The sequence below is a fragment of the Populus trichocarpa genome, chromosome 12 (assembly GCF_000002775.5).
Source record: "Populus trichocarpa isolate Nisqually-1 chromosome 12, P.trichocarpa_v4.1, whole genome shotgun sequence".
NCBI classification, from domain to species: domain Eukaryota; kingdom Viridiplantae; phylum Streptophyta; class Magnoliopsida; order Malpighiales; family Salicaceae; genus Populus; species Populus trichocarpa.
The window spans coordinates 10279835-10294970 of NC_037296.2; the positions used below are offsets into that span (position 1 = coordinate 10279835).

A 15136-nucleotide genomic window follows, 5' to 3' on the forward strand; every position below is an offset into this window, starting at 1 on the left:
ATTAAACCTTTCATGTTGAATTGTTGGGATTTAATGTTCTAGTAAAGCAGAAAGATACAATATCTAAAATTTAAGGATTATAGATACTAGTAGTTTATACTTATCAAAAGAATTTATGTCTATCAATTATTACATTCATTAATATCACTTTCCATATTTAGCAGATAAAAAAAAAGGGTGAGTAAAAAAACCAAAAAACCGATTAAACCGAGAAAACTGAAAAAAATAACCGAAAAAACCGAACCGTGAAAAAAAACTGATTAAACAGATTAAAATTTTAAAAAAACCGGCCGGTTCGGTTTCGGTTTTATAAGCCCGAAATCGAAAAAACCAAACCGAACTCAAATCGAAAAAACCGGAAAAAACCGAGCCAAACCAGAAAAAAACGGAGCCAAACCAGAAAAAATCGAGCCAAACCAAAAAAACCAAGCCAAACTGGTTTGAACCGGTTTTTGTCTTAAAAAACCGAACCGAACCGAAACCGGTGGGTTTGAACCAGTTTCGGTTTTTTTTTTAAATTCCGGTTTGGTTACTTTTTTTATATAAAAACCGAACCGAACTGAAAATGATCACCTCTAATAAAAAATATAAACATACCATAAAATTGTTTAGCATAACCAAGATATATTTCAAAAAGCATAAATTACTTGACCATACTAATCAACTTTCAGTACTTTTATATATATATATATATATATATATATATATATATATATATATATATATATATATATATATAGATGTGCATATTAAGATGACGGTTAGAGTCTAGAGATTTTTAAAGTCAGTACTTTTGCTCTTATCTTAATCTTCAACCCCCAAGTAAATTAAATATAACATGTTTTCCTCTTATCTTTCTTCCTTGTATCAATTTCCGTTTCACTTCTCCATTCTATTCTTTTTTTTTTTTGTGTGTGTGTGTTCGGAGATGAACGTGTGCTTGCGGTGTTTGTGTATATATTAGATCTTGTAAAGGATTCTCGTCTAATTTAAAGATTATTTAGAGATGTGAACATGATAACCCTAATGGCACATGTGATTACTGTTAAATAATATTTATGTAGTCTTATTTATTAAGGGTAGAATAGTACTTTCAGTTTGACCTATATATACTTTATTTGTATTTAGGTTAACACTATGCATTCACAATAAACAGATTATTCAGAATTGTAGCCTCCTTTTTGTATTCGATCTCAATTACTTTAACATGGTATCAGAGCTGGTTTTATGGAACGAAGCTTAATCCCGAACACAGCTTCGCGGATCCAACTTTTGGAGTGAGATTTTGTCTTCCGCTTCTGCAAAATTTGATATTTCGTCAGTTTCTGCAATTATTTTGGTATTTCGTCAGTTTCTGCAATTATTTTGGTATTTCGTCTTCCCTTCAGCTTTTACAATTTGGTAATTCCGTTCAGTTTCTGAAAATTTGTTTTGTGTTTTGGAGTAATCGTATAAGTTTGAGAAGATATTTGCTTAGTTTCTGCAATCTCTGTTCAGTTTCTGCAATTTGGCATTTTGTTTTCCGCTGCTTTTGCATTCTGGTTCTTTGTGATTGTTGATTATGGCTACTGAAAGAGATGATTCGCTTCAGTCTGTGAGTGTGAGGTTGGATGGGAAGAACTATTCGTATTGGAGCTATGTAATGAGAAATTTTCTTAAGGGTAAGAAGATGTGGGGATATGTTAGTGGAACTTATATGGTACCTAAGAATACTGAAGAAGGAGATACTGTCTCGATAGATACATGGGAAGCAAACAATGCAAAGATCATTACTTGGATCAACAATTCTGTTGAGCATTCTATAGGTACACAGTTGGCAAAGTATGAGACAGCAAAGGAGGTTTGGGATCATCTGCAACGGTTATTCACGCAATCAAATTTTGCAAAACAGTATCAGTTAGAGAATGACATACGAGCTCTTCACCAAAAGAATATGATTATTCAGGAGTTCTATTCTGCCATGACAGATCTTTGGGATCAATTGGCTCTTACAGAATCGGCAGAATTAAAAGCATGTGGTGCTTATATTGAACGTAGAGAGCAGCAACGATTGGTACAATTTTTAACAGCACTTCGCAGTGATTTCGAAGGACTTAGAGGTTCAATTCTGCATCGTTCTCCACTGCCCTCTGTTGACTCTGTTGTCAGTGAGTTATTGGCTGAAGAAATACGTCTTCAGTCTTATTTTGAAAAGGGAATTCTTTCTGTTTCGAATCCTTCTGTACTAGCAGTACCTTCTAAGCCATTCTCTAATCATCAGAACAAGCCTTACACAAGGGTTGGCTTCGATGAGTGCAGTTTCTGTAAGCAGAAAGGTCATTGGAAGGCTCATTGTCCTAAGTTGAGACAGCAGAATCAAGCTTGGAAGTCTGGCAGTCAGTCACAATCTAATGCTCATCGATCACCTCAGGGTTATAAACCACCACACCACAATACTGCAGCAGTAGCTTCCTCAGGCTCTATTACCGATCCTAATACTTTAGCTGAGCAATTTCAGAAGTTTCTCTCCTTGCAGCCACAAGCAATGTCCGCTTCTTCCATAGGTCAGTTGCCTCATAATTCCTCAGGTATGTCACACTCTGAATGGGTCTTGGATTCTGGTGCTTCACATCATGTCTCCAGATTCCTCATCTTTTACCTCAGTGTCCCCTTTGTCCTCCATTCCTGTTATGACTGTTGATGGCACTCCTATGCCCTTAGCAGGTGTTGGTTCTGTTGTCACACCTCACTTGTCTCTCCCTAATGTTTATCTTATTCCAAAACTCAAATTGAATCTTGCGTCTCTTGGTCAAATATGTGATTCTGGTGATTATTTAGTCATGTTTTCTGGTTCTTTTTGTTGTGTACAGGATCTGCAGTCTCAGAAGCTGATTGGGACAGGCCGTAGGGAGAATGGGCTATATATTTTGGATGAGTTAAAAGTGCCAGTTACTGCTGCTACTACTGCTGATTTGTCTTCCTTTCGTTTGAGTCTTTCATCTTCTAGTTTTTATTTATGGCATTCCCGTCTAGGTCATGTTTCGTCTTCTTGTTTGAGATTTTTGGCATCCACAGAAGCTTTAGGAAATTTGAAAACTTGTGACATTTCTGATTGTAGTGGATGTAAACTGGCAAAATTTTCTGCTTTACCTTTTAATCAAAGTATTTATGTTTCATCTTCACCATTTGATTTGATTCATTCTGATGTATGGGGACCTTCTCCTGTTTCCACAAAAGGAGGGTCTCGATATTATGTCTCTTTTATTGATGATCATACTCGTTATTGTTGGGTTTATTTAATGAAACATCGTTTTGAATTCTTTGAGATATATGCAGCTTTTCGAGCTCTTATCAAAACTCAACATTCTGCTGTGATCAAATGCTTTAGGAGTGATTTGGGTGGGGAATACACCTCTAATAAATTTTGTCAAATGCTTGCCTTAGATGGAACCATCCACCAAACTTCATGTACAGATACTCCTGAACAAAATGGTGTAGTTGAAAGAAAACATAGGCACATTGTCGAAACTGCTCGTTCTCTCTTGTTGTCTGCTTTTGTTCCTAGTGAATTTTGGGGAGAAGCTGTTCTTACTGCTGTAAGTTTGATTAATACAATTCCATCTTCTCATAGTTCGGGTCTATCTCCTTTTGAAAAGCTATATGGGCATGTCCCTGATTATTCCTCATTTAGAGTCTTTGGTTGTACTTGTTTCGTTCTTCGTCCTCATATAGAACGCAATAAGCTATCCTCTCGATCCGCTATTTGTGTCTTTCTGGGTTATGGTGAAGGTAAAAAGGGGTATCGTTGTTTTGATCCAATAACTCAGAAACTTTATGTGTCTCGTCATGTTGTCTTCCTTGAGCATATACCTTTCTTTTCTATTCCATCCACTACTCATAGCCTGACAAAATCTGATCTTATTCATATAGATCCTTTTTCTAAGGATTCTGGTAATGATACCTCTCCCTATGTTCGATCAATTTGTACTCATAACTCTGCAGGTACTGGTACTTTACTCTCTGGCACACCTGAAGCTCCATTCTCATCTACAGCCCCTCAAGCTTCATCTGAGATTGTGGATCCACCTCCACGTCAGTCCATCCGCATTCGTAAGTCCACAAAACTACCAGATTTTGCTTATTCTTGTTATTCTTCATCATTTACTTCCTTTTTTAGCTTCTATTCATTGTCTCTTTGAGCCCTCTTCCTATAAAGAGGCAATTCTTGATCCGCTTTGGCAGCAAGCTATGGATGAGGAACTTTCTGCTTTGCATAAGACAGATACTTGGGATCTGGTTCCTCTACCTCCTGGTAAGAGTGTTGTTGGTTGTCGTTGGGTGTATAAGATCAAGACTAATTCTGATGGGTCTATTGAGCGATACAAAGCTAGGCTGGTTGCAAAAGGATACTCTCAACAGTATGGTATGGACTATGAGGAGACATTTGCCCCGGTTGCCAAAATGACTACTATTCGTACTCTTATTGCCGTAGCTTCGATTCGTCAGTGGCATATTTCTCAGCTTGATGTTAAAAATGCATTCTTGAATGGAGATCTTCAAGAAGAAGTTTATATGGCACCCCCTCCTGGTATTTCACATGACTCTGGATATGTTTGTAAGCTTAAGAAAGCATTATATGGTCTCAAACAAGCACCTCGTGCTTGGTTTGAGAAATTCTCTATTGTGATCTCGTCTCTTGGCTTTGTTTCTAGCAGTCATGATTCTGCTCTTTTTATTAAGTGCACTGATGCAGGTCGTATCATTCTGTCTTTATATGTTGATGACATGATTATTACTGGTGATGATATTGATGGTATTTCAGTTTTGAAGACAGAGTTGGCTAGACGATTTGAAATGAAGGATTTGGGTTATCTTCGATATTTCCTGGGTATTGAGGTAGCATACTCACCTAGAGGTTACCTTCTTTCTCAGTCGAAATATGTTGCAGATATTCTTGAGCGGGCTAGACTTACTGATAACAAGACTGTAGATACTCCTATTGAGGTCAACGCGAGGTACTCTTCTTCTGATGGTTTACCTTTGATAGATCCTACTTTATACCGTACTATTGTTGGGAGTTTGGTATATCTCACCATTACTCGTCCAGATATTGCATATGTTGTTCATGTTGTTAGTCAGTTTGTTGCTTCTCCTACTATTGTTCACTGGGCAGCTGTTCTTTGTATTTTGCGATATCTTCGGGGTACAGTTTTTCAGAGTCTGTTACTTTCATCCACCTCTTCCTTGGAGTTGCGTGCATACTCTGATGCTGATCATGGTAGTGATCCCACAGATCGCAAGTCTGTTACCGGGTTCTGTATCTTTTTAGGTGATTCTCTTATTTCTTGGAAGAGCAAGAAACAATCTATTGTTTCTCAATCATCCACCGAAGCAGAATATCGTGCCATGGCATCTACTACCAAAGAGATTGTTTGGCTACGTTGGTTACTTGCTAATATGGGAATTTCCTTTTCTCATCCTACTCCTATGTATTGTGACAATCAGAGTTCTATTCAGATTGCTCATAACTCGGTTTTTCATGAGCGCACTAAGCACATTGAGATCGATTGTCATCTTTCTCGTCATCATCTCAAACATGGCACCATTGCTTTGCCTTTTGTTCCTTCTTCTTTGCAGATTGCAGATTTCTTTACCAAGGCGCATTCCATCTCTCGTTTTTGTTTTCTGGTTGGCAAACTCTCGATGCTTGTAGCTGCCGCATCGTGAGTTTGAGGGGAGATGTTAAATAATATTTATGTAGTCTTATTTATTAAGGGTAGAATAGTACTTTCAGTTTGACCTATATATACTTTATTTGTATTTAGGTTAACACTATGCATTCACAATAAACAGATTATTCAGAATTGTAGCCTCCTTTTTGTATTCGATCTCAATTACTTTAACAATTACAAGAGTTGATAGCCTATCACCATCTATATATTAGATGTCAATATTTAAGCTAATATATAGATGATTTGATGTTTACATTAATCTTTTTTATTAGATAGATGCGCTCCCTATTGTTGATTATAAATTCATCATGTATTTATTGCTTGTGTCTCTTTTTTGTAATAATATAAAAAATTAGATTATGTGACATGAATATTAGAATAGAAAACATATCCAAATGTTTTGTATCCTAGAACTTTGGAAATCTCTGTATCCTCGTATATATAGGAGTATTTAAAAGTATGGTATTGATTGTTTTTTATTAAAATAAGATTTTTTTTAAAAAAAAATTATATTCGACAACAACACATTTAAACGATTTGAAAACACCAAAAAAATTAATTTGAAACAAAAAAAATAAAAAAAATTTAAACTTTTTAAAAAACACTTTTAAAACACAAAAACAAATGAACTCTAAAGTGTTCGATTCGATTGAAACATGTACTAAACTCATAACAAATCTACTGATCCATGAAAGAATGGCAGTTCATCTATCTATTTCCAGTTTAAGATGAATTGTGGGACTATGAATCTGGTGGAATTGGTGACTCTAATAATTTTTTTTTTTTTGAAAGCTAAGTTCATGTGTTTAGCCAACAAATCAGATGCATGAGGTAACTACTTTATAAAACCTTGGTTGCTCATGCCTAACATCATGTGCTTACCTAACAAATCATTTCCATGAGGTAACTTAGTGAATAAACAACTTTGCAATATCATTGTCTTAATTGCGATATTTTCTCTAACTTATGATAAATTCTTTAAATTAATTTTTTTATTTGATGATAAAATCTTGTGCGTAAAATATTAAAAAATGTAAACTAGCCGAACCCTTTTAAATTTACAAATGAAAAATAGATTTCCGAGGATTAAACCAAAAAAAAAAAAAGATTGAAACTTTACGAACACTAAACTTTGTTGTCCCTATCAAATCAACCCTACATGAGCATGCAGAAGCCAATTGTTGGAAGTGAAGCTTTATAATTTTTTTATAATTATTTTTTTATGAATTTATTATAATTTCATGACCCAGGTTATTGGTTTAATAGATTAACTTGGGTGGACTCGGGTCAATTTCTTGACTGCTTTTTCTAATCGATTTTTTATTTATTTTTATCATTCATCATTATGTTGATTGCAAATTGAGTTTTGTAGTTTTTTTTTATTTATAATTTATGGTGTTATCCTGATCTTATGATCCAAGATTCGAGTTGGCAAGTGTAGACTCGTGTTAACTTTATTCATCTTTTGGATCTTTTTTTAATTGAATATTTTTTTAACTAGGCTTCATAATTTTTTTTATTTGTTTTTGATCTCATGACCATGTTTGACGGGTTGAACTGAGTAGATGACTCGATTAAATTTTTTATATCATTTTTAATTGATTTTTTTTCAATATTATTCTCCAACAACTCAATTTTTTTTTCTTTTTTTTTTTTAGATTTTTTTTTTAATTTCACTCTCACTCCCATTTATCTCTATCCACAACATTCTTTCTCCATAGAAGTGAAAAAACCCTCGAATCAAAAGGCATCGATAAGCAATTGTCTGGTTTCAAATACAAGATGTCTTTTTCTATATTTGTATTAGATCCACTTTTGATATGCTCGTGACATGTTTTCTGATTCAAAAACCATAATCATGGCAAAACCTATTATTATGCATTAAAAGACCAAAACTCATTAATATAAATGTCTTTTCTTAAGGATTATTCACTCTTTCCCTAACCAAATCGTGGCAACTATAGTATTTATGCTTTTTCAAGACTTTCAAGCAAATGGACATTTCTAGTGGTTCCTACTCCATGATAGTTGAGATAATGTTTTTTTTTTTTTATATTCAGCATATGATGAGAGGGCCCTTCAGCATAGACCTTTTTTAAAGTGATGCTCCTCCTTTCTGGACTCAGATTATTACTGGTTTGCAAATTGTGATGGACGATCGACATTATTTTATGTTTCATGATTGGAGGAAGTTTTTAGGCTGGAAATGGGAGGGCAAAAGCATAGTAGTTTTTACATATTAATCTATTATCTTGTCATTTTAATATCTTAAAATAAATTATTATCTACCATATTATCATATATTAGTATTTTAAAAAAATATTATTCAAAAAATATTATATTAAAAAATTTGATCCGACACTCAAGTACTAGCAAATAATCTAGTGTTAACCTATTCAAATTAAGGGTAGGTTAACGAAGACGCATGCTTAAAGAAAAAAAGAGTTCCCCATCACCTTAACTTCCATTAGTTCTAAGAGCTTTTGTTCGTGATTTGTCATTCATATCCTTTCCTTTGTTGTTGTTGTTCAATTTGTACAGTTTCATTTCTCTCTTTAGGTTGAGTGTTGTTTCCAATTTCACATTGTTTCAAGTTTCCATTTTTATTGTGATTTATATATATTTTTTATTAATTTAGATGTCTAGCTTACTTTACGTGTATTTTAACTAATTTTATGAGATTTCAAGTTAATAACGATATAAATTTCTATCGGTTTTGAGATTTATAAAAATCAAATTAATGACTTATAACCAGCCAAATATTAATTAAATTACATGATTTATATTTTACTCCATCCAAAACAAACTAGCCCAAATCCAAATTAAAGGAACACAAGCATCCGAATCCGCAATGATGCTGAGGAGGTGACCACTAGGGTGGCGACAAAAGCAAACCACGTCTCTTTCCAGTTCAGTTATAGGAAGGACACCAATTTCTGTTTCTTCCTCTCCTTGATATCATACAAATAATAGTGATAGACAGCATACAATTGTTATTATGCTCTGGGGTGAAAGATAGTACGTTTAAAAGGACAGCCAATCATGAACAAGACAAAACCGTAGTGTGTTTATCTAGCTGGCTCAATCTTATGCAAACGTCTGCCTAGACCACAACACCGAGGTTACCTAGCTAGCTGGCTCCTCTTTCTTTTTTATATACTCTCTAGAGAAACCAGAAAAGAAGTGGTCGTTAGTGTACTGAGGCCTGACTGTGGAAGTAGTAATGGCAGCTCGCAGGATATCTTCCTTGCTCTCTCGTTCTCTTTCTGCTTCTGCTTCGTTTCTTTTGTCTCGAGGTACTGTTATTTCATTTCTGTTCTTTTCTTTTTTCTTGGTTTAGATGATGATATTTTATTGCAAAGGTTTTTTTTTTATGGTGTCCATTTATGGGTGAGTTAATTTTGGAGATACCCTTTGCCTTTGGTTGGTTGCCAAGAGGTTAAGGTGGAGAAGAAATGGAAAACGAAATTTGGGTTAAAAGTGTTTTTCTTTATCTGGATCATGAGTTCTAAGGATATCTGTTCTCATCTCTCTTTTTTCGAGTCTAAAGAAGATTCAGCATGGAACAAAAAGTTTTGGAGATTTTATTCCACAACTCTTTTCATCTACAATTAAAACTGGAAAATGGAGTGTCAAGTCTCTATATAGACCTTAAATCAGAAACTTGGGACAAAAAAAGGAGTTGTTTTTTTCCATTTTTAATTGTTCTTAATTCAACATACTATATCTCTTTGACTACATGATGATTTACAAGCAGTATTTTTCTATCCATGGTGGCTCCCTTCAACAGTCAAAAGAGGATTCTGAGAGCATATACTGAATAAAGAACACAACTTATAAGTAAAAGGAAAAACTTTGTGCATTTTTTTTCTCTCTTGGTTACAGAGAGCTGGAATTTCAATACTTAATGCAGGCCCTGCTTTTCATTTTCCTTTCTGTGCATGGGAATGCAATGATACTTTCTAGTTTTTGTTCCAATCATGTTTTTTTTATATATACATTTTTTATTTTTATTGGTTTTCGAGATCTATGGTTGTCAGGATTAGTTTATATGTCTCTGATATGATCCTCAGGAAAAAATCCTAGCAGGGGAAGGAGCATCTACAGGTTTATCACTGCAAAGGCACTTGAGGAACCAATCACTCCACCTGTTCAAATTAGCTACACTCAGCATTTCATCAATGGGAAATTCGTTGATGCAGCATCTGGTAGTTCTTGGTTCATTAAACATTAGTGTGTTATTTTCCTTCAGTTTTCATTTGCACTTCTTGAATTGGTCTTTTGAAAACTGGTTCCGATCCGTTGAATCAGGCATTGATTCTTGCTGATCTTCTATTTTCTATTGGTTGTAGGCAAAACCTTTCCGGCATACGATCCTCGTACAGGAGAAGTGATTGCTCACGTGGCTGAAGGTGATAATGAAGATGTCAACCGTGCAGTAGCTGCTGCTCGTAAAGCGTTTGATGAGGGACCATGGCCAAAAATGAGTGCTTATGTAACAATTTTTACTTTGCCTCTCTGGTGAATTATAATGTCAATGCTGTCTTGTTTGTAACTAGTTGACTTGCGTTTGGGAATTTTGGCAGGAAAGGTCACTGATAATGTTGCGGTTCGCTGATTTGGTTGATAAACATAGAGATGAGCTTGCAGCTTTAGAGTCATGGAATAGTGGGAAGCCTTATGAACAGTCTGCTAAATCCGAGTTGCCAAGTTTCGCACGTTTATTTCGGTATTATGCTGGTGAGATTTCATGCAATTTTGACTTCTTATTTTGTTGTCTACATGGATTTCTGATTCCTTTTGTCTATAATTATACAGGTTGGGCAGACAAAATCCATGGACTAACAGTTCCTGCTGACAGTAATCACTATGTTCAAACATTGCATGAACCCATTGGTGTTGCTGGACAGATAATTCCATGGAACTTTCCTCTTATCATGCTTGCTTGGAAAGTTGGGCCTGCATTAGCATGTGGTAATACAATTGTTCTAAAATCAGCAGAACAAACACCTTTGACTGCTCTCCATGCAGCAAAGCTCTTCCAAGAGGTACGATTAATGACAAAGGTTACATGATAAATATCTGGTATAAGAACACAATAGAATTATCATGACATATGCTAACAGCAAAGCTATTCAAACAATGAACTTACGAGGTATCATAGAAGTTCATAAAAAATCACCAGCTCAAGAAGTAGTGGGATGCTCAATTGGGTTCAAGTATCCAACTTAAGTATGAAAAGGTCAATGCATAAGGAAATAATTGCATTATTCAGCAATCCTTACATTATCTTATGCCTGCAGAAGAACAGTGCAGTTTCCTTAAACTAAATAGCATGCTTGATTCTTTTTTCTAATTCCTGTTACACAATAGTTTTAAGATGGCTGACATGAAACATATGAAATTTCTATACTTGACCGTGGTGTTCGCCTGAAACCTTTTTTTTTTTTTTTTTTTTCCTTTTATGGCAGGCTGGTCTTCCTCCAGGTGTTCTGAATGTCGTTTCTGGCTATGGTCCAAGTGCTGGTGCAGCTCTTGCTAGCCACATGAATGTGGACAAGGTATTTCATGAGCTGTTAATTTCTTGCCAGCTTTCAAGAGAGATTGAATCTCTACTTCATGATAAATTGTATTCCACACTCAAGTTGAATCAATGGCATGTGAGCTTGCATTATAGTACAGAATTTTTAGCACTCTGTATAGCATGGCTCAGAGAGTGAAATTTTGTTCCCATTTGTGTTCTTACTGTTGTTTCAACTTTCGTTCACAACTTTCACAGTAACAGTGATACAATGACAATGTCTAGCGCACATGAATTTTTATATGAGAATCATAACCTTCCTTGTGGCTGTTTTTAATTTCCTAGTCTAACTTTCTCTGATAGATGAATTGGCACCTCATGAATCAACTGCATCATAGAATCTGCTTAAGACCCTGCCTTCCTATATAGATAGAATTTAGATGTGCACCTTCAGAACCTATATCTTTTCATAACCAACAAATTTCGTTTCTTCGTCACTGTAAGAGATTACATTTCTAAACATTTTTGGATTGCCAGTTTTTTCTGTCGTAATAAAAGCTTGCATTTCCAATACTTCTGGTTGTTATCATTGGAATCACCTAAAATCCTGTAGAATATGTCATGTAGCATGTTTGTGGAGTCACAGTGATTGATACACCGCATTGTTTGCAGCTTGCTTTCACTGGATCAACTGAAACTGGTAAAATTATACTTGAACTTGCTGCAAAAAGCAACCTTAAATCAGTTACGTTAGAGCTGGGAGGGAAATCACCTTTCATTGTTTGCGAGGATGCTGATGTTGATAAGGCTGTGGAGCTTGCACACCATGCTCTGTTCTTTAATCAGGTTTGTCTAACGAATATGCAAAGAATTGACTTCAATTGATGCATAACCACTGATTAGTTGTGTAAGTTCGCTCGTTGCAGGGACAATGTTGTTGTGCTGGTTCTCGTACATATGTACATGAACGTGTGTACGATGAGTTCATAGAGAAAGCAAAGGCACGTGCTCTTAGACGCGTTGTTGGCGATCCCTTCAAGAAGGGTGTTGAACAAGGTCCTCAGGTATATCGTCTCTTCGTATAAGATTTGATGATTGAAAGAATTGAGCAATGACTATCTTATAGGAATTTGAAGTTTCTCCATTACTCTGTTTAAGGTCCAAATTAGTTACTGCAACAATTGGTTTAATGAGGAATGTGCTAGTCATTACATTAGACTTAAGAGTTAGAAAAAATCAATCACAATAAGATGATGAGTATGGCCCTTCTTTTCTATGTGCGAGTGAAACTGCTACTCTGGCTGAAGCTTATAACTAAATACTCAATGGTAAAACATACACACTGGTACGAGTATATGGAAGTTGTTATGGGATATTCCTCTGAATTAATGGTTATTATTTATACACAAATTGTTGAGAGCTATCAAGTAATATTGTTCATGGACCCTGAGAAAAATTCAGATAGACTCCGATCAATTTGAGAAGGTCCTCAGGTATATAAGATCTGGTGTTGAAAGCAACGCTACCCTTGAATGTGGAGGTCAAAGATTTGGCTCCAAAGGCTACTTTATCCAGCCTACTGTTTTCTCAAATGTTGAGGTAATATTAACTCCACTTTCATCATTATTTCTCCCACTAGATGTCTCAAAATAACTCTTAATTTATTTTTTCTTTTGTTCTTCGAACAGGATGATATGTTGATAGCTCAGGATGAGATCTTTGGCCCTGTGCAGTCCATCTTGAAGTTCAAGTGAGCTATAATGTTACAAACAAATGTTCATTGCATTTCTTTTCAATTTTAAATGCACGACTATTGCTTTCAAACTGGTCATTCGAGCCATCTCAAAGATAGTCGAATTAGTTGATGCCATATTGAATTTAAATTCAGTGATGGTCTTTATATTCTATGTTTAACGCGTATCTTCTGCACCAGGAATGTTGATGAAGTAATACGAAGATCAAATAGCACTCGCTACGGTCTTGCTGCCGGAATTTTCACCAAGAATGTGGACACTGCCAACACCTTGTCACGAGCACTGAGAGTTGGAACTGTATGGGTCAATTGCTTCGATGTCTTTGACGCCGCAATTCCATTCGGTGGCTATAAAATGAGTGGAATAGGCAGGGAAAAGGGTATCTACAGCCTCAATAACTACTTGCAAGTGAAAGCAGTTGTCACTCCATTAAAGAATCCAGCATGGTTGTAAGCTCGTCAAATCCTTCCAAGATGATTATGGTTTTCCTTTCCACCGGTAAATAACTATGTAGGGATCGTCTGAAATCATGGGCTAAAGTTAAACTTTCTTAATAATACAAGCTTCTTTATACTCAATTACTCAAAATCGGTTCTGCCATGTCAATTTATAATTCACTCTTTCAAGGTCAAGTATATTGTGGCAAACATATTCATGAACATAAGGTAATTATTTCCCATATTCTACAGTTTCTTGGCTGCATTTGATCGGCTAGCTTCTTTGAAAATATCTATCACCTCCATCACAAGCGAATCGCTGAATGAAAACAGTCCATAATTCTGCTTGTAGAAAGAACAGAAAAACAAAAATTGGAAGATACACCCAAGAGTTATCCCGGAACAGTCAACACCCAACCTGCATTGAATCTCCTCGTAGCAGGTTTATAATCATGAATTCAAGTGTTAGCTATCCCTGTCAATCCTGTCAACATTGTAAACCTTCATCAATTTTACTGTAAGAAAACGTGCTTGTTTTGAGCTTAGGTTTCATGTGGCTTATTGATGCTTATAAATAAGGTTGATGTGTTGGATAATTAGTTGATTTTTTAATTCAAGCAAATTGATTTATTTTTTATAAGCTCAAAGGGTTAGTAACAGGTAGCCGGTGATGTCTGGTAAGTCATGTGACCGGTAATTAGTCCATCTTGAGCCTCGTCAGATGCTTAGGAATAAAACTAATGGACCTGCATAGGGTCCAAAAAAAAATACTTGGCAAGTGTTGGGCTCAGACTCATTAGAGGAGAGAAATGAGTCCAGACACGCTGCCTGGACCCAAGCATGTTGGGCTTTGGGCACGCTCCGAAGCCCAAGCATGTTGACGAGGTGTTGGGCGTGCGCCCTGCATTGACCCAAGCTTCATGCCCGAGCCTAGGCTCCTTAGGTGTTGGCCTCCTATTGTACTTTGAGCTCGAGATTGGTAGCCCGAGCCCACTCTCCATGGGCCTCCTATTGTACTTAGAGTTTGGGATATCAAGCCCGAGCCTAGAAGGTGTTCTTGTTGGGTCCATTTTAAGAGAATTTTTTAGGGTTTTAGTTCCATTTTATTTTGATGTATCACATATAAACCATAAATTGTTGAAATATTCTACTATGACTTTACATAATCTGTTCCTTGGGTTCAATTGGTTGGCCAGGAACATACCTATCACCTAAGAAAGCGTACCCTTAACCATAGTTATTAAACTTGGTAGTTGGACCAGTCCGGATAAGGTAAAATACCGGGATAAATAAAAACGCAGCAAAACCTGGTTGATCCGTGACCCGGGCGACTCGACAAAACCCGGTTGAGACCCTTTTTTTTTTTTCAAATATGTTTTTTCTCCTAGCCAGAGACCTCTCTTTTTATATATTTTTAGTTGGTTATTAATCATTTTCAAAGTTCACTATATAAATATTAGAAGAATGTTTTATTTTTTCAATGTGGGATTTGAAACCCTTTGGTATATATACTCTATATTCACAAGAACAAAGTTATGTTTTTTCAATGTGGGATAAAAAACCTTTTGAAATAATCTTTTAAACTTCATTATTTATAACGTGTATAACATATATTCACATGGATTGTTTCTTAATTTTTTCATATGAAATATTAAAATTTCTATATATTTTTAATTTTTTCAAGTTGATTTGGGTTGATTCAGATTCACCCAA

At 35.6% G+C, this 15136-nt stretch overlaps 2 protein-coding genes across 2 annotated transcripts; both read left to right on the forward strand.

The window, feature by feature from the left end:
* Positions 1-1243: 1243 nt before the first annotated feature.
* LOC127904119 (uncharacterized) lies at positions 1244-2926 on the forward strand. Its single transcript, XM_052446109.1, has 2 exons — positions 1244-2567; positions 2850-2926. Exons 1-2 carry the CDS (start codon positions 1562-1564, stop codon positions 2885-2887), a joined length of 1044 nt encoding a protein of 347 aa, XP_052302069.1. The 5' UTR covers positions 1244-1561; the 3' UTR covers positions 2888-2926.
* A 5683-nt stretch (positions 2927-8609) lies between these two features.
* Positions 8610-13564, forward strand: LOC7483487 (aldehyde dehydrogenase family 2 member B4, mitochondrial). Its single transcript, XM_002317998.4, has 11 exons — positions 8610-9007; positions 9785-9919; positions 10064-10206; positions 10298-10451; positions 10530-10759; positions 11183-11272; positions 11905-12078; positions 12159-12296; positions 12694-12831; positions 12921-12982; positions 13166-13564. Exons 1-11 carry the CDS (start codon positions 8935-8937, stop codon positions 13437-13439), a joined length of 1611 nt encoding a protein of 536 aa, XP_002318034.1. The 5' UTR covers positions 8610-8934; the 3' UTR covers positions 13440-13564.
* Positions 13565-15136: the final 1572 nt, after the last annotated feature.